This window comes from Camellia sinensis, chromosome 4 (assembly GCF_055761805.1).
Source record: "Camellia sinensis isolate YWXY chromosome 4, ASM5576180v1, whole genome shotgun sequence".
In the NCBI taxonomy this organism is placed as follows: domain Eukaryota; kingdom Viridiplantae; phylum Streptophyta; class Magnoliopsida; order Ericales; family Theaceae; genus Camellia; species Camellia sinensis.
Genome location: NC_138964.1, coordinates 198,691,905 through 198,712,577, shown reverse-complemented (window position 1 = coordinate 198,712,577; position 20,673 = coordinate 198,691,905). Strand labels below are relative to the sequence as shown.

Here is a 20,673-nt window from a genome sequence, read left to right as displayed (position 1 = left end):
GAATGCTCAATCTGTTATGCTCCAGATTTTTAACAGATCCATTCAATCTGCCTGAATGCTCAATCTGTGCATCTGCCTGAATGCTCAATCTGTTATGCTCCAAATCCATTCAAACAGATTCATCATAAAATGCTCCAGGTTATGGTTGTTCAATCTGTTAAAGATTTATTAATAAAATGGTCCAGGTTATGGTTGTTCAAACACTAAATTCATCCATTCAGTCTGTTATGGTTGTTCAATCCATAATAAAACAGATCCATTCAAGCACTACATTCAAATTACATAATAGAATACGTCCATTACAAAATATGTCCATTACAAAATACGTCCATTAAAAAATATGTCCATTACATAATAGAATACGTCATTCAAATATGTCCATTACATCCATTCAAACACTTCCCAAAATATGTCCATTACATTCGTTTACATGATAAAGTAAAAAAATACACAAAATACAATGACATAAGTCATTGCCTTGAAAATCTTCTCCATCCTTTCGAGCCTTCTATCATGCTCACCAAGCCTTCTCCTTAGCTCATTGATTTATTCAGTTCTTATATCTGTGGAGGTAACATCGTTGTCATCATCATCTGCAAAGCTGAAGTAATTGCAGTGTTCGTTCACACTCTACAATGTACAAGAATCGGTTAATCAAATCAGACAAATGAAATTTGTAAAAAGTGAAACATTAATTTATAAAACAAATACTTACATATTTGTCTGGGCAAACAAAAAACATATGTCCTTCATTTCCATTCTCATTAGTTCGTACAATGTGCATGGATGTTGTTCTTCCACAATAACAGAATCTTGGCTTTAATCTTATTTTCCTATGATTAGTAGAAGATGAAGCCATTTTTTTATCTGCATAAAAAATACCAATAGATTCAACTACCTCAATCTTGATAACAAAGCCACATCAAATTCTTATGAATGTTGAATGCTTATGAATGTTGAATGCATAAATTCAATATTGATAACAAAGTGAATGCATAAAATCAATGTTGACACTTAGAATGATCTTTCAAAGGTATCCATCTAAAACAGATAATAAGTCTCTTTCAATCTGTTACTTATGAATCTGTTTGGGGTTTTGTTAAGTTTTATGAATATCTTACTTACTTATGAATTTGGTGCTTAGAAAGGGCCAACTCATAAGTCTGCAAAAAGCCTACCAATTCATCTATTTGTATGTCTCTTATTCTATTACTCTCTTCTATTGCAGTCACTTTTTGTAACAACCCAGATTTTTAATTATTTTGTAGAATTTATACTAACATTATTTAATCTTAGTTCGGAAAATATATAATTTATTATATATTATTATGCGTAATTTTATAAAATAATATAATTATTAAAAGTTTAGGGGTCAAAATATAAATAATAATAATATAGATACTATAAATAATAATAATAATAATAATAATAATAATAATAATGGGTGTGGTACTAAAATAAATAATTAATTTTCCATTGGTATATGATAAGGTGTAATTTAATTAGGAATTAATTTATTTATATAATTATATTAAAATATTGTGTCAAAGGGTAATTATCTTTAATATCTATTAAGAATAAGAATGAATATATATAATTATGAATTAAATCGTAGCGAAAGAGACGCCTTGCCATGTGTTGGCCCGCGGATGGCCTCACCTCCCTATAAATAGGGAGGCGTTTCGCCTGGGTGAAGAAAAGAAAGAAGAAAGAAAGAAAAGAAAGGAAGAAAAAATAATGGAAGTTGAGAAGGTTTTTGGTAGTGGAAAGAAAAAGTAAGGTATTAAAGATAATGTGAGTTATATTATACCTTGAGTTACGAAAACGTATTTTACGTATGTTTTGATTTACCATATCTAATTTATACAAATTATGTTTTATAAGTTATTATAAATTATATAAATATTTCTGTTACGTGGTTTAATTTCTGAACCATATTTGTTTAAGATGAAACCCATGGATATGTTTGTTTATATTTTAAAGAATATTTGACTATAACCTTATAAACAATTATGTTTTGTAAGTACCACCACGGGAGTCCCACGCCTTGGGGGACTTAAATAACAATCAGCCCCTGCTTGACCACTTCGTGGTCCCCTATTTGTCATGAATCTATTGACCCCTGTTTTTATTGTCACTCCAGTGACCCCTGTTCTGTTCTGTACCGTGGTTATAGTTATTTACGTAATTTATGTAGTATATGTCAAATGATTTATGTATGATATATATTCTCTTTTTAGCCCGTAATTATCCATGGTGAATTTTATGCCCTTATGCTCTTAGTATAATATTTCTCACTCTACCATGTGCTTATAGTTATTTACCACTTTCAGGTGACATGTCAGGACCAGCGTATGGGGTAGGCACAAAGCACTTTATAGACATAGTTCAGCTCTGACAATGTAATTAAATAGAAGCTCCAATAATTATTTTAGTACCCTCACTTAAATATTTTTCCGCTCGCATTTAGTAATTGTTTAAAGATTTGGCCGGAGGAGCATATTTATTTTATACAAGTTATGTTTTATAAACTATTATAAATTATATAAACATTTCAGTTACGTGGTTTAATTTCTGAACCCTATTTGTTAAAATGAAACCCATGGATATGTTTGTTTTACTTTTAAAGAATATTTGACTATGACCTTATATACAATTATGTTTTGTAAGTACCACCACAGGAGTCCCACGCCTTGGGAGACTTAAATAACCATTGGCCTCTATTTGACCACTTTGTAGTCCTCTGTTTGTCATGGATCCATTGACCTCTGTTCTGTGCAGAGCAAAGTGCTGTGCGGAGCTAAGTGCTACACTGTTGTGGGAGCCACCTCTAGAATCCGTACGAGCCACATCTTGAATCCGTACCTCTGTTCTGACTGTCACTTCTGTGACCTCTGTTCTGTTCTGTTCTGTACCATGGTTATGGTTATTTACTTACATAATTTCTGTATTTCAGTTTCTCCTACTTAAATGATTTGTTTACCAATGATCTATTTACCAAACTGAATTATGTAAATGTTTTGGCCTAACTAACTATCCATGGTTATTTCATGTTCCTTATACTCTTGGTATAATATTTCTCACTCTGTCATGTGCTTATAGTTGTTTACCAATTTTCAGGAAACAATACAATTCAGAAATAGCTTTTGGAAAGTTTTAGACGCAGGGCTGCGGAATAGACACACAGCACTTTTATTGATATTTTTCTATGTAAATATCAGCCTTTTTGGTCAATATAATTTTGTAATAAAAATAGAAGCTCCAATGATTATTTTGGTACCCTCATTTAAATATTACTTTCGCTCGCGTTTATTGATTTGTTTAAGATTTGGCCAGAGGTAACCTTAGTTACTGGCCATCACGATGCTTTACCCTTGGGTACGGGGAGCGGGTCGTGACACTTTTGGTCTATAACATTGAGAAAGAGATCTAAGGACTTCACATACAATTTTGCTTCAGGTATAGTGTCACCTAGGCTGAAAGATGAATAAACTATGTCATTGAGCCTAGCATAAAACTGGTCAAAGGTCTCAGTAACTTTCAAAGTCTTTGAGCCTAGCATAAAACTATTAAGATGAATAAACTATGTCATTGAGCCTAGCATAAAACTGTTAAGATGAATACACTTTAAAGTCTTTCAAAAGTTGTGTTCCCTAAAATCAAGATTGAAATACACATTTGAAGAAAAAAAATTGATAACAATATGTTCCCTCATTAGTAACTTTCAAAACATACCAAGCCATTTTTGGTGATCCTTGAAATACACATACCAAGTGTATTGCAGATTGAAAACTATGTCAAGCCATCAGATTGAAATACACATCTGAAATACACATATGAATAAACTATGTCAATCTGTTCCCTCATCAGTAACTTTCAAAACATACCAAGTGTCTTTGGTATAACATATTAAGTGCTAATCTCAAAACATACCATCTTGGATTTTCTAACATATTAAGTGCTAATCTCAAATTCAATCAAATGGACACAGATTCAATGCTATTTCAATGCTAACAGATTCAAGCAATGCTAACAGATTCAATCAAATGGACACAGAGGATAACCAATCAAATGGACACAGATTCAATGCTATTTCAAGCAATGATAATCTCAAATTTATACAGAGGATAACCAATCAATATATTTCGAACATAGGTCATCACAGATGTTGCTTTCAAGCAAAACCAATCAAATGTATATAGAGGATAACAGATTGAAATGCAAAACACCTAAGATCCTCGACTAATTTCTACAAAAAATTAGTCGTCTTCAGTCGTCCAAACATTATTATAAACCCTAATTTCTACTAATCCCTAACATGGCTAATTTCTATAAAAAAAAAAATTGACTAATCTCTACAAAAAATTGATGCCAAACATAAACCCTAACATGGCTCGATTTGGGGTTTACCTCAGTCGTCCTTCGTACTGCTTCAACAGACAGATGAGAGAGGCGAGACTGAAGAGATAGAGAGGATGCATAGTCGACATGAGAGAGATGAGTCCAGATACAGAGAGGCGAGAGGAGTGAGGCCTGGGTCAAGAAAAGGAAGAAGAAGAAAAAAAAAAAAAAAACGAAACCCAAAACGACGTCGTTTTGGATTTCGAGCAAATTCGAGTCAACGGCTTTCGAGCCCTCAAACATTTTTCTTTTCCAAAACAAACCAAACAAAGAGCATAACAGAATAGACAAATGCCAAAAAGTATTTCTAAGCCTTTATTTGAGATGTGGGTTAGTTTTTTGACTTTTTGACTATTTTAGTCTGAGGTTAAAAAGCCTCATTTGAATAAATTTTTTTGACTTTTTTAACTTTTGCAAAAAAAAAAATAAAATGATTATGGTTTGGATGTGACATTTTGTCTTATTAGGCTAAAAGGCCTATTTTATCTTTTTGTGGCTAAAATAATCCTGACTCAATCCAAATCTTATACCCAAACAAACTCTAAGGCATTGTTTAATATAAGGATTGAGATTTTTTTTTAAAAAAAAAAAAAAAAGGTAAAATTGTTAAAAACATATTGCTTTCAAAAAAAAATATATTAAATTTAATGAACAGTGTTCCGTACTTTTAAATTTTTTTCTTTTCTTATGCCTCATAAACACTTGTTATGTTGGTAACACAAAAATAAGGGATCTCAAGAGTTTGACCAACTTATTTCTCTTCTTCACCGTTGAAAGCAAATAGAATGGTAAAATGAATTGAATTATTCAAGCTTGACTCATATTCGATTGATTAGAAATTGATTCATTATCTAAATAAATTTGACCATATTTTTAAGGGTAAATTAAATTAACGGTCCCTACAGTTTGGTCTCTGTGTCACTTTAGTTTCTGGCTTTTCAATTATAACACATTTGACTTTAAATTTTAAATTTTGTTCTAAATAAGGACAATTAAAAATACCATTGCTCAATTTCAATAGCAAAGTCATCAATTTGATAAAATATAAACTAATTAAACAAAAATAAATGTCAAAAAATATTTTAAAATTTTTAAAAATTATTTCTACCCACTAAAGATAAAATTATGTAAAATTGATAAATTTTTTAGACGTTTATTTTTATTTTTTTTACCAAATTAATTTTTATTATGCTTTTGGAAAATGATCATATAATGTGTGGTTGTTTTTATTTTCATTAAATTAGTTTTTATTTTTTCAAAAGTCAAATATGGCGAAAACTTTGATATTATTATTAAACCAATTCATTAAATTAAAAAATCTAAAACCAAAAAATTTCGTGTATTAAATATATTGATTACATATTAAAAACGTAACAACCACCTATTACATGATTATAATCCAAACACATAATAAAAATTAATTTGATAAAAAAATAAATAAATATCTAAAAAATTTATCAATTTTACATAATTTTATCTTTAGTCGGTAGAAATTATTTTTTAAAATTCAAAAACATTATTTTGACATTTATTTTTATCAAATTAGTTTATATTTTATCAAAGTAGCAACTTTGCCCTTAAAATTGAGCAATGGTATCATCAATTGTCCTTATTTAGAACAAGTTTCAAAATTCAAGATCAAATGTATCACAATTGAAAAGTCAAAAACCAAAATAATACGAGTTTCAAACTATAAAAACGGTTAGTGTAATTGTTAAATTTTCAAACAAAACATAAACAACATATCACTCGGTTCATTAAAAATTCATTTAAGAGTGGCTTACTATAGAAATAAATCAAACTAAAATATATTTTAAAATTCGCAAATTTTGAAACCAAGCTTAAATAAATTATTTCTCCATTTAGTATAGAAAATAACACAATATTAAAAGCTATCTTAATTAAAGATTTTTTATATTTTAATGAGACCAAAATAATTGCACCATTCTCCTCCTTTATTTTTGACTGAATTTTTTTAATATGCTTTTTCTAAAAAATAAATAAAATTTAGTTTGGTGAAAAATAAAGTTTTTAAAAATCACACTTATTTTCATATGAATTTTTTTTTTTTTTGTAACATAAAATAATATTTTAAAATTAAAATATATATTTATATTTAGTTTTGTCAAAAACAAAATTATAATTTTTGAAAAATAAATTTTAAATACAAATTCTAAAAATTCAATCAAATAAAAATATTTTGCAACTAAAATTTTTTCAACAGTACATTCATAAATGTTGGTCAGGTTCTCACCATATTAGAACCATTCAATAAAAAAGTTAAAAATATAAATATATATATATATAGAATTTTTTTTTAATTTTTTTTAGTTACACTACATAGTAGTTAGAAAAAAAAAATGTCTTACAAAACAAAGGGTAGTTATTTTCATATGAATAAAAAATTAACTCTTCAAAAATATTGTAATTAATTTTTATTGTACCCTTACATTTTCGGTGTAAGTGTAAAAAATTAAAATTTATTTATTACATTCTTAATTAGGTGCTCTTGAATCACATGTTAACAAGGTCCATTAAAGAAACAAACTAGGTAACCTCAGCTCATAATTAACTCAATTAAACAAGTTGAATAATAAGTTGTTTATCTTTTGGTCTCCGACTAAGGACAATATTAAGAGTTGTTAATAAAAAGAAAAATTCTATGGACCATGCCTTTTTTTAGAATGTATACCATGTGTCCCATTAATGATTTTTTTTATAGTATTTTGGCTTCGTTGGGAAAGTTAGTTTAGAGACTTTTTCGGTTACAATAGTCACAAAAAATAAAATAAATTTTTTAATCTAATAAAATAAAATATCATATCTAATCCATAATCATTATATTCTTTCTCTTACAAAAAAATTAAAAAAGTCAAAAAGACCAAAAACTCTTCCCAAACCACACTTTTTAGTTCCAGACTAAAATAATCAAAAAAGTCAAAAATTTAAAAAGTCAATCCACTTTCTAAACGGAGCTTTTATTATGATCTATTGTAATATTAATTATGATATTTAATTATGACTTAATATATTTTTTTTAGTTATGCTTGAAGAGGAATTAGTTATGACATTTGTGTACAAATGTCATAATTTATGTATAATACATTCTTTTCATTACCCTAATGAAAAATACAAAACATCAAAAAAATTATAATTTCAAAATAGATTTTTCATATAGCCTCGATTTGGGAAGAGGTTTTTAGGGATTTTTTTTGGCTAAAATAATCACAAAAAATAAAATAGACTTTTTAGCTTAATAAGATAAAATATCACATTCAACCCGTAATCATTACATTCTTTCTCTCACAAAAAAATCAAAAAAGTCAAAAATCCTTCCCAAATCAGACTTTTTAAATCCAAGTTAAAATAACTAAAAAATTCAAAAAATCAAAAAATTAAAAAATCAATCCACTCCCCAATCCACACAACATATATTTTTATATTTTAATACACTTTTTATTAATATGTTCCTATAAATATATATACAATAAAGTATAGATAAGTATCGCAAAAAAAAGGGCATAGAATTGGGCTAGGAGAGTAGGGATATACATAGGCCTAGCCAATAGGGTCGGGCGGGTTCACTGCCCAAGACCCAGACTGTTTTTCACTTTCTTGGCTTTGTTTGTTTGTAAAGAAAGTAGGGTTCAGGAAATTGGGCAGCTGTCTTGTCCCTTGTTGAATTGGACCCCCGACACAACACAACATTAGCCCCTATCTAATTATAGCTACCCCTTCACACCCCCACACAATTCCATTATTTCTGCCATACATTGGCAAATATTAATAAAACTATTAAAAATAAAATTAATAATTATTTTCTTTCTCATCAGTTCTTTTTTATTTTCTCGTCTTTCAAAAAGCCAAAACCATGTCTATTCACCCAAAAAAAGAGACAAAAAAAGAAAAAACAGAGTAACAGAGTTCTAAGCATTGAATAATTCTACATTACATCCCTGTTAAGTCATAAGAACTTGGGGAAATTACCCGTGTAATATTGATAAATGTTACTATCGTCCTCAAAAAAAAATACTATTAATTTGTAATTATTTTTCAAGTGTTCTCCTAATCTGAAATTCTCCCTAAAAACTTTATTTATATTCTAATAAACAAACCCATGTTTAAGCATAAATTTAAATAAAAAGCTTCATTAACAACAAAGTCGTAAATCTGAGAAGTACGAAACAATTCTGAAATTTTTGAATACACATATGAGTATATCTCTTAATTTGGGTAGAAATTCGATTAAAACTCAATTTGGTACACGTTTAGGTCAAGGTGCGAAAGGTTTTGAGTAATTTTTATTCAAATTTAAATTTAATATAAGTTTGAGTCAAGAATTATGCTGTTCTCGAGCACAGGTTTTTGCTATTAAAAAAATCAAGTGGTGTTTCCTAAAACGCACCAATAAGCTAAGACCCATGCTGTGAGTTATTTCATGTCATTAATTAATTCGAACACTCAAGAAATTTGTTGGACCGGCAGATTCACATCTCTTACAACCCACACAATCCTCCGGGTCTTTATAGCAAAAGCAATTTGCTTAGCTTTACACACGTCCCAAGGTATCATTTCTAAGACATCAGTAGGACAACATTGGCCACACCCACGTAACATAAATTTTAACTTTGGTTCATCTACAGAATGGTATGGTAACATTTCTCAGAAACCTCTCTACATTCTGTTTTCGAGGTAAATCATTCCCAAACAAATAAGAAAAATGTGGCAACAAGAAATGCTTCAATTAAACTCATGGAATGAAGAAAATATCAAACAGATACAATCTCTCTTTAAATCGTCAAACTTGATAAAATGATTCTTATTCATGGCAACACGCAAAATTCAGACAGAATATTTAGACTGACACAAGTCCACTAGAAATATCACCAGAAATACAAACTTAAATTTCAATGACAAAGGGAAAACACATTCTAAACAATTCAAAGGTTAACTAACTCAATGAAGAAGTAAAGCCAAATTGCAGAAGAAGGCGAGACCTGACCAAACTCACCATTTTTCGGCGGGCTCAATCCACTAGGCACGAGTTTTGCTGCTTTCAGCATTTCTTACTGGGTAAAAGTAAGGATGAGCCTGCATGAATCATGAACCATCACACAACATTATTAACACTTAAATATTAATTCAGACTCCAATCAACGAGCACCATCAGCATTGGAGTGTCACTTTTGCCATCCAAAGTAAAAAGACATTTTTAGAACTCTATTTTTGTACAGAATCCTAGAATGATTTTTTCAGAGTTGGATATGTTAATAGTTTGGGAATATATATCAAGGATTTCTTACCATTGCTTCTTTCGCAGTTGGCCTTTCATGGTGATCATATCGCAACAGCTTGTCGAGGAAGTCAATTGCCTACATAAGAGCTTGTATATATATGTTATTATTTGAATAAACAACCAAGAGAACCTGGATTTTGATTAGAAATGACAGAAGATTGCACCTCTGGAACAGCCAGACGTTGATTTTCAGCATTAATGAATTTAGTCCATGGTTTCCTGCTATGCCTATGCAAATGGATTAAACAAAGATTCTTGTTAAGTTGAAACCTAGTTAAACAAAATATTAGATGAACTTCTAAGTATGAGATCACAACACCAACCTCCCTACAAGGGCAGCAAGATGTGGATCTAACTCTAAGCGGTACTTGTTGAGATAAGCATTTAATTCATCTGTCCCAAGTACCTATGAATGCAAAATGAGAAGAGGCAAGAAGTTACAGTTCCACTTCCTCAGTCAAATTGGAAGACTCCCAATAAAACGATCAAGACACCATGCAGACAGGCACATGCACACTCACACAAATGTAAACAATATATATTTGTATATGTAAATACATTTGCATACAAAGCTATATGTCTAGCAGAGTGAGAGTTTGTATAAATAAATATCAAATGAGCTGTGATGAGCAACGTTAGACCACATCATCCTAAACATAACACAAGATTCTGGCACCTCACCAAGGCTGAAAAAACAAAAGAGAATCATAGGAGTATCCATAGATAAACATTGTTAGATACATGCAGCTATGCATGAATACTACAACTTAAAGACGTGCATCCATCTGTAATAAACCCATTGGTTAAAATAACTACGAATAAAAATACTGGGGCACATTATACCCGTGGTGCTTGTAATTTATCTCTAGTGTCAATTTGGTACTTGTAATTTCAATTGTATTAATTTTGCCTCTTAAATTTTCACGTTGTGCCAATTTAGTCCAATTGATAAAATCCATTAAGAAATTAAACAAAAATTAGCGCAAAATGGCCCATTCAAAAAATGACTGACCATTTCAAATTTGATGTCAACTCAATAAAGTGAATGGACTATTTTGCCCCATGATTTTAGTCCAAATTCTAAAGGAGCATTATTAATTGGACTAAATTGTTAAAATGTAAAAATTTTAACATCAAATTGACACGAAACAAACTACAGGGACTACAGGTGTAATTTGTGCAAAATAGTATAATACTGTATAGTGGTATAGAAAACTTTCATCAAACTGCTTCCACATACCTTAGCAATTTTGACCAGTTGATCATAATTATCATGCCCGTAGAAAAATGGTTCCTTGCGGAATATCTGTACAGCACAAGCCTTTACTATAAGCATAACATATTGAACAGACACCTTCACATAGCATGGCATGGTGTCAAATTTTGAACCTCCCCACCATCTGCCACCCATGGATGATAATCAAGCAGATCAAATTCCATTCGTCTATGCCATCACCAAGAATTTGAATATTTTATTCAACTCAAATCTAATGGTTGTGGAATTTCTGATCATAGTATTTTCGGGTCGAGGCTGATGAGGAGGAGGCTCATCAAATGATATTTCCAGGCCACTTGCATACATAGCACAACTAAAAGTGGACAGGTGGAATGTTTGGAAAGATACTAGTATGAACACAAACTCCAAAAATAAAAACCTCTTCAAGAATAAAGATGTTGCCTACGAACCAAAGTAAATAGCAGAGTAGAAGATGCTCACCATTCCAGCAAACATACAACCTAGGCTCCACAAGTCTAAAGAATAGTCGTAGTCTTGCAAATCAACAAGAAGCTCAGGACCTTTAAAGTATCTGCAAGGGAACAAATATAAAGTAAAGAGATAGGAGAGCTGTATAAGTTCATGTGGAGATAGAAATATGCACAAAAAAAGTCGCAGGTCAGTAATTTTATAAGTTTCATTTATAAAAACGTAGTGCTGCAAACAAATCTACAAAGAAAAGTATCACATGCAGCCATTATTTATAACCGTAGATGAAATTTTATTCAACCTTTAACTCTTACACCAAACAAACCTCCACTTCTAGCCAGAGGAACCTTCACCATCACCAAAATGCTCAACTATATAAAACCACTGCCCAATAATCTGGGAAAAGCTACACAACTGCTACTTTGCCGTTGTCCACTTTACCTAGGACAAATTGCCAATTGTATAAAGCTTCTCAAAACTTCAATCCAAGCCTTTCCCATCAGTCCGCAAAAATGTCAACCAAATCCTTTCAGGCTACTTTCTGGTTGCTTGCAACAAAACCATTTCAGCAAAATCTCTCATTTTTGTCCTTAACTAGATATCCTGAAACTCCCATTAATTGCTAGCATTTATCGAAAGAAAAACTTAATTACTAGTATGATTGACAAGGACAAGTGGATAGAAAACGGAATAAAAGCATCCAGCACAGTTAAAAAATCTGATAATACAATAGTCACCAGAAGTTAAATTCCAGGCTTTGTCCAACTTTATCTATTTCTCTCTATTCATTAAGGCTTGTTTTATCATTTCTTTTCTCTCTACTGGAACACAAGAAAGCAATGGGCCCAGCTATCCAAACTAAAGACGGTCTTTCCTCAATTTTAACAATGAATAAAGATTAAATTTTAACATAAAAGGCCCAATGCAAAACGCACTAAAATGCCAATCACAATCGCAGCCATCTTCAGAATAGAGTTATTGAAGGAAGAAGACAAGCACAAGAAGGCGAAGAATGGATTCGTAGTTTCGGTTAGAGACTTACCTTCACAGTCCCCAAAGGGAAAGTAAGTTCAGCAGACTCTCTACTCTCTCGGAGTCTCGGGTTCTCTCTCGATTTCACTCTTTGTATCAAAGTCTCTTTCTCTCGATCATGTGTGATGAGAGAATCGAGTATAGAATCTATCTTCAGATATTTGTACTATTAAAATTAAGTCCAACATTTTTGTTATTTTATGTTATGACTGCGTCCCCTTTTTTTAAATCACAAATTGATCATCGAAATATCCCTTTATGTATCAAGCATGCCCCCAATGTGTCTTGGATGGTTCCATAACATGTTCAACACCCAAAAAATTGGGATACTCTTTTTTGGAGTGTCCCACACGTGTCTGAACATGTCCATGGCATGTCAGACACCACTACATTAGCCAGAATAGAGTGTCTGTGGTTCTTAGCACAAGATGGATATTCAGAAGGTAGACCGATGCAATGTTCCTCAAGTTTTCCAACCTGTGCACCAAATTTTATAAACTACTCACATGATTAAGCCCAATGTGTCAAAACCTAAATATAACAAATGTGACATGCTTTACACATTCAGAGCCACACAAATAGTACCGAGGATAGAGCTCACTCCCAAATTTGGATATATGGACTATAATATTATTCAATTTACCATAAAGGCATCCATGATTCTAAAATTAGTTAAAGACAGACCACTATAACATTAAAAACATGGAGTAAAAGCAAGTAAAATATTCACTTCACCCTCCAAGTCAAAAGAATCCAATGATAAGAGGCTACAATCAAGCAAACCACAAGAGCTAAATATTCGTCAATCAATCAATACAACCATAAAAGACATCACATGTGAAATTTCAGGAAGGCAATAAATATATAACATGCAAGCGCTGCCTTATCGCACACTTCCAATAAGACAACAGAGAGAAAACAAACCTTGAAGCAACACGAACATTGTACTCTTGCCCAGGATGGTAGAACTCTGCAAGGCCCCAATCTATAAGACGAAGCTTACGCTGCTCGTGATCAATCATCACATTATGGGGCTTCACATCTCGATGCATAATGCCTTGAGAGTGGCAGTAGTCTAATGCCTACAAATAAAAGTATGTAATCTTGACGATTCCACCATCTCAAAAATCATATTTAAACAAATAGTTAAGATATGCATGTTTACAAATAAAAATTAGGTCCAACACAACTATACAACTTCAAATTACAGTTGTTAAATTAAGATTTAATTGTGAATCGAAATTCCAACTTTCTAAATGACATAGATACTAAACGGCAAGTATATGGTCATATGGTGATGCAAAACTTAATGCCATAATGTGGTCTGATAGGCAAACACTATGCTACAAGTCCTTGCTATTTCAAACAATGTTGGTTTCAGTTTCCTCTTGCATTGCATTACCCCTTGATATGTCACTCTTCCTCACTATGCATTATCAGCCATTGTTACACATGGCCAAAACATCATAGTAAATTTTCTTTCATTTTCCTAACCTCTGCTAATTTAACTTTTATCATCTTTTCAAAATATTTTGTTACTAATGATAGTAGTGTAGTTGTGATGCTGTGATGGAAGTCTTGCAAGACTTTTGTAATATGTCTAGTTAGAAAGTTAATTTTCACAAATTTAAAATGTTTGTGCCCCTAATGTCCCTAGTATAGCCCTGGTCCAAGCTTTAAATGTAAATTCCCCCTCACTAACAATCTTGGTAATTATCTTGTGTTCCTTTGTTTTACTCCAGAGTAATCAAAGTCAACTTCAGTCATTATCGGGAGAAGTAAAAAACGAACAGAAAAGAAAAAAAGGCTGGCTGAAAAACCAAGTTATTGTCCCTAAATGGTAGAGCTACTCTTCTCCAAATGAGAACTACTACTGCCCCTAACTATACTATACAAACATCAGTCTTGCCTGCTTGTAACTATGATTAAATTGACAAAATCAATAGAAAATTTATTTGAGCGAATTGCTTTGATAAAAAGGAAGTCCACCTTATTAACTGGGACAGTGTGTACTGCATTAAAGAAAAGGGTTGGCCATGACCTGAGGAAAGCAAAGGACAAAAACTTATCTATTCTTGGGTTAGAAAGCCCTTCAAGAGTAAGACACATTGTGGACTGGCCTAGTACCTGGTGAGCCTCCAATTACCTGAAGGAGTAGTATTAAAGACAGAAATGTTGTCCATAAGGGCACCCAAGTAGGTCATTGGTAATGAGAGCAAATCTTCCTTTTGGAATGATTAGTGGTGTGGTAATGGTTCTATGTCTTCCACTAATAATCCTCCAACCGCTAATCACAACAAAGTCGAAGGTTTCTTTAATGAAAATGCCAAAATGGTAACTGGAACCTTTCCAAAACTGACCACATGCTGTCTTTGATGTGAAAACCAGATTTATAAAACCCAAGTGCCCACATAAACTCTACTAATACCCCTATTTAGAGACCTTAAACCAGAGGTAAACTTCACTTCTAAGTCCCCTTATGAACTGATTAGTAATGACCAGAGAAGAGACAGCAATGAGAAGATTGGCTGGACCTGGAAACTTAAAGTCCCCCAAAGACTTAAATGTTTCCTGTGGCTGGCTGTACAAGACAGGTTGTAACTAATAATCTTAGAAATAAAAGGGCTTTGGGTGAGTCTCCTGAGCGTAAGAGACACAATCAAGTTATATAAGACACCATTCACATTCTGAGAGACTGTCCCTCCTACTCTTGAACTCCCAAGAATGCTGAAACAGTAAACAGTGTCATCAGTGGATCACATATATCAACAGGAAAAGCAAGAAACCTGATATAGATGGCATTCATTGGTCCACTGTTTTTATTTCCACTCTTTGGCACTTATGGAAGAAGAGAAATTATCAAGTGTTTGAAAATGTTATAAGTTCCAGTAAAGACTATGAGCATAATTCTTTTCTTTGCTAAGGAGATTAAAGATGCTTTCAATGATGGCAGCCTTCTTGTTGGGTTGAAACCTCCTATACTGATAAGGTGGTTGTTTCCTCCAGCAGGTTGCTTTAAAATAAATGCTGATGGCAGTGCAAAAGGCAACTCTGAAGCTGCAAGGTTTGAAGGGATGATTAGGAATGATCAAGGTAGATGGCTCCTAGGTTATCTGGAAGCAATGTCAAGGCACCTAGTCTGAAATCTGAACTTCAGAGTACCTTCAAAGGACTGACATCAATAAAAAGATGAAGCTCAAAGGAGTTCTTTGAATCAGATTCGGCCACCGCAGTTTCTCTAATCCAAGCCAAGTCTGTAATCAGAAATCCTTTCAGAGAATCAGAGCCCTCATTGAAAATTGCAGATTTTTTCCAAATCTTGCAGAATCAACCACATCTTTAGAAAAAATTAACTACTGTGCTGATTTCTTGGCAAACAAAGGAGTACAGTCCAACACAAACTTGGAGAGCTTGAACACATCCCTCCAAGGGGATAATCGCCCCACTGCAAGCTGACTTATTTAGTGTTCCCTTTATCAGGTCAGCCTAATACGGGTTTTTTTTTTCATTTGAACCCAAAATTTGAACCCAAAATTTATTTCAAAAAAAGGGAAAACAATAACGAGGAACTCTTCTTTAAATGGTTTTTAATAACAGTAAGATCTTGTAAGATATTGTGAAAATTCACCATTTTTAGCTTAACAATTTGCAGCAAATTGCAAAATGAAGGAATTTACACTGCTGAAACACATGCATACATATCACCCCATTCCCCTCAAAATAATAATAATAATAATAATTTTAAAAATAAAAAAAAAAAAGAAAGAAAGAAGGGAACAGCATTAAAACGAAAAGAAAAAAAAAGGAAACCTTCTTAAAATGATCTACAAGAACATATAACAGTTATGACTCACAAAATACATATGAAGATATGAGAAGAAGTAGTGATTACAGAAGTGCAGTTGCATAATAAACCATAATCAAATTCTCATCACTAGAAGAAACAAAGATCATGGGAATCTTACCTTTAGAAGCTCATAGATGTAATATCGAATATCAAAGTCAGAAAGTGTGGGATATAGCACTTTGAAATCTGTATTATTGACATATTCAAATATTAGACTTGGGGTCTTTGATTGCTGATCTCTAACAATATCAAGCAATTTTATAATGTTTGGCCCGCCACAAATGTTCTGCAGAATTTTAATTTCCCTCTTGATCTGCATTTGACAGAAAAAAACTAAAAGTAAGTCTGCACAAAATCTGATACCACAGTATATATTATTTAGTAACAAATTAAAACTTCATAAGAATAAAAAGAACGATAACCGAAAGGATGGGCGAGGTTCAAACTGAATGGACCAACACGAGCTCAACAAATTGAGCATCAATCAATCCTAATAATTATTAGCCATGTATAAGAACACCGAAAATGCCCTGTGAACCTAATAAAATTTTATGCTCTTTGCATAAGCTGTAATTGAAACTGCAAAATTAACCAAAAATCTCTGTAAATTCTGGAACTTGATAATCATAACAACAAAGAAAATAAAAAAAGATACATTCTGAAGCAATGAAGTAAACCCTGAGGAGGCTGTGATTCAAGCTGAATGGACCAACTTGCAAGCTCAACAAGCTAAGCATCAATCAATCTACTATTTGTTACCCAGATATAAGAACCCCAAAAATGGACCCTAAACCTAATAAATTTTATGCTCTTTGCATAAGCTGTAATGAAACCAATGGTCGGCAATTCTTTTAACCTTGTACTGGACGAATGAATCCAAGTTAAACGTCAATCATCTGTTAATCACTCCTCTTTTTTGGCTTGGGCCATCCTTTTCCCTGTTGTCTGTTGGTTTATTTGGATAGCTAGGAACTCTGCTATATCCTCTCCTGATAATCCTAAGACTTTTAACCCTCGTTGGTTTGTGCTTTAGCAGTTGCATGGCAGTTTACAACCAACTTCAGTGGGAATAAAAGGATCAGATATTGCACTTATGTTGGTTGGAAACCTCCCAAGTAGAGGTGCTTTAAACTCAACACAGACAGTGCTGCAAAAGGTAAATCTGGTATTGCGAGTGGTGGGGGCATCATCAGAGACAGCTTAGGTAGATGGGTTGCAGGCTTTTGTCAAAAAATTGGAATAACAACCAGCTTAGTTGCACAGTTGCGGGCCATGAGAAATGGCCTTCAATTAGCTATTTTGGATCTCCAATTTTGAAGTGAAAACTGATGCAAAGTTGGTGAAACAACTGCTTATGGATCATCCTAGACACTCTAGCTAACCCAAAAGATGATACATTTAATGGATTGCAAATTTTTCACTATAGTCCTTATTGTATAGGAATCTCAACAATTAGCTATACCTACCGAGAAGCATATGTGTGCGGACACTATAACTAACCTAAAAGATATACATTTGATGGATTGCAAATTTTTCACTATTGTCATTTTTTCTAGGAAATCAATTGTATGATGAGGATGCAAGAGCGGTGGTATAGCCAGAATTAGGCAAATCCTTTTAACCAAAAAATAAAAAATAAAACTGCAAAATTAACTGAGAATTACTGTAAATTGTGGAAATTGATAATCATAACAACAAATAAAAATAAATAAAAATTACATTTTGGCACAATGAAGTAAACCCTAAGGAGGCTGCAATTGAAACATAAGGGTCAAAAAGACAATGGCCTGACTCACCTTCTTCTTCTTAACAGGTTTAAGGATCTTGATAATACATTTCTCGTTATTGGTGCAGTGAATGCCCTCGAAAACCTCACTGTATTTCCCTCTCCCAACCTTCCTTACAACCTCATAATCGTCCTGTTCCCTACATTGCCAATCAATGCACAACTCAATTCAATCAAATACACAATATTTTCAACAATATATATATATATATATGTACACGCGTGTGTTTGTATATGTATAGTTACCCCCATTGAACGGTGAGGGCTTCGTAATCCCAGTACTCCTTGGGACGGATCACATTGACGTCGGTGTAAACCCTAGCCTTGGAGGGGGCGCCGGGGCGGCGGATGGATTTCCCGATCTTCTGCGCCAGGGTTTCCGACAGCAAAAAATACGGCCTAAGGCGGTGCGACGGTGGTGGTGGTGGCGGCGGTGGCGGCGACGGCGACGGAGGTTGTTTTTGTTTCTGTTTTCGACGGTGGGGTGGTTGAGGAAGGGAGAGAGGGGAACGAGAAGAGAGAGAACGAAGGAGGATAGAGGGAGGTGGAGGTGGTGGTGAGGATGGGGGAGAGAGAAGAGAAGAGGGGAAGAGGGAGGAGAAAGAAGAGAAGAGCCGATTGGGATTGGAGATGATGAATTGCAGAGGCCTTATGGCCATCAAACGAGGCTAATCAATACAGAATTTACCAGAATCGACCACATCGCTCTTTCCATCTTTCCCACGTACCCCTCTTTTGGCCTTTCTCTTTTTTTTAACTGTTTTTTATTAGGATAAATAAATAAATTACAATACTGTACCGATAATTGTAATAAATATAACTGGTCCCACTATTTTGACAAAAATACATTTACAGCCCCTCCATTAACCAGGGCAAAAACCAAGTAACAAAAGTGATAAAATTAATTTTATTACCCTATGGGCTCTCCGTCTCTTCATTTTCTTTCATTTCTTTCTTTTTCCTCTTTTCTTTTTCATCTATATCGAAAACTACATTTGTTTTGTTGTCATTGTATTTTTATTTATTTCTATCAAAATTATCTTCAATGAGACGTGAGTTGTCACCGGTTTTTTTATTTGAATTGCTCAATAATCATAGTGTGAATGTCATTGTTTTTGCTAATCAAAAGTGCAACACCAATATCGGCTCGTATTGTTTAAAAATTGACGGAACTACTTTGTTTTTTTTTTTTTTTTGTGTAGAAGTCAAAGTTGAATGGTGTGTCTTTTTTCTTCTCATGTCATATGAACATCGAGAGCTTTCATCATGCAACATGATAATAGTGAAGTAGATCTTCGATAGTGAAATAGATCTTCGAACTCTATTAATTTACAGGTGTGTTTTCACTTTATTATTATTCAAAAACATATGGTTGCTAAGATTTATTTGTTAGTTGAATAAATAATTTGTATGGCCATTAAAGTTTATATATGATAGTGTACGGGGAGCAAATATTCCGGCGTGCCCGTATTCCTTTCTTCCGAGTTCCGTCGATATCCGATCACCTGCGAGCAAATAACGGTGAGCTACCCGGCGGTGTGTGGCCGGAAACACCCTCCGACGATCAAATTAGCACACACCTTAGGATGGATAGAGAGAAGGGAGAGAGTGTTTGAGTGTAAGAAATCCTTACAGAGTTGTTCGTCCGTCGCGTATGGGGGGCGCAGACATGCTTATATACCTTCTGAGCCCCATATCCACTCCCTGTCATCTCCTGACACGTGGCTCTGCTATCCCATCTGTCAGCATAAACCATGCCGTTCATCACCTGCTCTCAACTGCCTGTCAGCATAGCTGGAGCTCGGCAGCCGAGCTGCCCTACCTCGGTCATACCATGCTTCATACCTTAAGCGCCTAACCGGATAACCGAATGAAGGACCGGGCTAGGCGGCATCCCGGCAAAGCTTAGCCCGGGCTCCTCCTTTGGTCGGCCTTCTCGTCGGTCAGTCAACTACCTCGGCTGACCGCGCCTTTCCGAGCGCCGGCCTCTCGGTCTGTCTGGTCTCGACAATCCTCGGACCGAGCATCCTGGTCTGACCGGTCACTTCCTGGCCGAGCAGCTTCTGCACGGTCCGGGGCAGCACACAGTCCAAACTCTGCCCGGCCCAAGTTATGGTAGCCCAACTCCGGGTGAACAGTCGATCATTTCGGCCCAATGCTCTGCTGGGCCCTCAACTTGTTCGGTGTATACCTCGGCCCAACACCGGAGCATAAATCACCCTCTCAGATAGATAAACTCATGTAACTATGCCATCTTATCTTTCTTCTTTGTGTCTCTTATACCACTTCATTCCCTCGCAACATCACCATCCTCACTCTCTTATCTTTGCCTTAATTACGCCTTAATTACTACCACTCAACCACCATCTCCTAACCTCATTAACTACTATTTCAACGAGTCCAGATTCTCTCCAGCCAAACCCTTCAGTCATTCCTCCTGTCAAGGGCCAAGATTTGGCTATGTCAACAGGTCTAGAAAGGACGGCTCAGATCAAGTGTGATTAAAAAAAAAAATTGAATTTATTTTCATTCAACACAGCCACAGAGCTTCATTCCGATTCACTTTTTCCCTCCCTCTTCAGCTCCGGTGAACGGCGACGCCATTT

At 33.9% G+C, this 20,673-nt stretch overlaps 1 protein-coding gene and 1 long non-coding RNA gene across 2 annotated transcripts; both read right to left on the bottom strand.

Moving 5' to 3' along the window:
- Window positions 1-258: 258 nt before the first annotated feature.
- LOC145823204 (uncharacterized) lies at window positions 259-5,079 on the bottom strand. Its single transcript, XR_014365463.1, has 3 exons — window positions 4,411-5,079; window positions 716-867; window positions 259-630 (listed from the first exon to the last, which is right to left on the bottom strand). It is a non-coding gene; the product is annotated as an uncharacterized LOC145823204 (long non-coding RNA).
- A 4,111-nt stretch (window positions 5,080-9,190) lies between these two features.
- LOC114266985 (casein kinase II subunit alpha) lies at window positions 9,191-18,984 on the bottom strand. Its single transcript, XM_028207980.2, has 10 exons — window positions 18,314-18,984; window positions 18,078-18,207; window positions 16,400-16,594; window positions 13,359-13,516; window positions 11,415-11,505; window positions 10,938-11,003; window positions 10,021-10,103; window positions 9,862-9,925; window positions 9,705-9,773; window positions 9,191-9,492 (listed from the first exon to the last, which is right to left on the bottom strand). The coding sequence occupies exons 1-10, from the start codon at window positions 18,724-18,726 to the stop codon at window positions 9,436-9,438; spliced, it is 1,326 nt and encodes a 441-aa protein (XP_028063781.2). The 5' UTR covers window positions 18,727-18,984; the 3' UTR covers window positions 9,191-9,435.
- Between the last annotated feature and the right edge of the window lie 1,689 nt (window positions 18,985-20,673).

Bases quoted from the DNA above. Each gene is read 5' to 3' on its own strand.
- LOC114266985 (XM_028207980.2), bottom strand. From the start codon at position 18,726: ATGGCCATAAGGCCTCTGCAATTCATCATCTCCAATCCCAATCGGCTC. The intron at 9,926-10,020 runs GTTGGTGTTGTG...CCATTTGCATAG, and splicing joins CTTGCTGCCCTTGTAGGGAG to GCATAGCAGGAAACCATGGA. The intron at 9,493-9,704 runs GTAAGAAATCCT...TGATTCATGCAG, and splicing joins CAACTGCGAAAGAAGCAATG to GCTCATCCTTACTTTTACCC.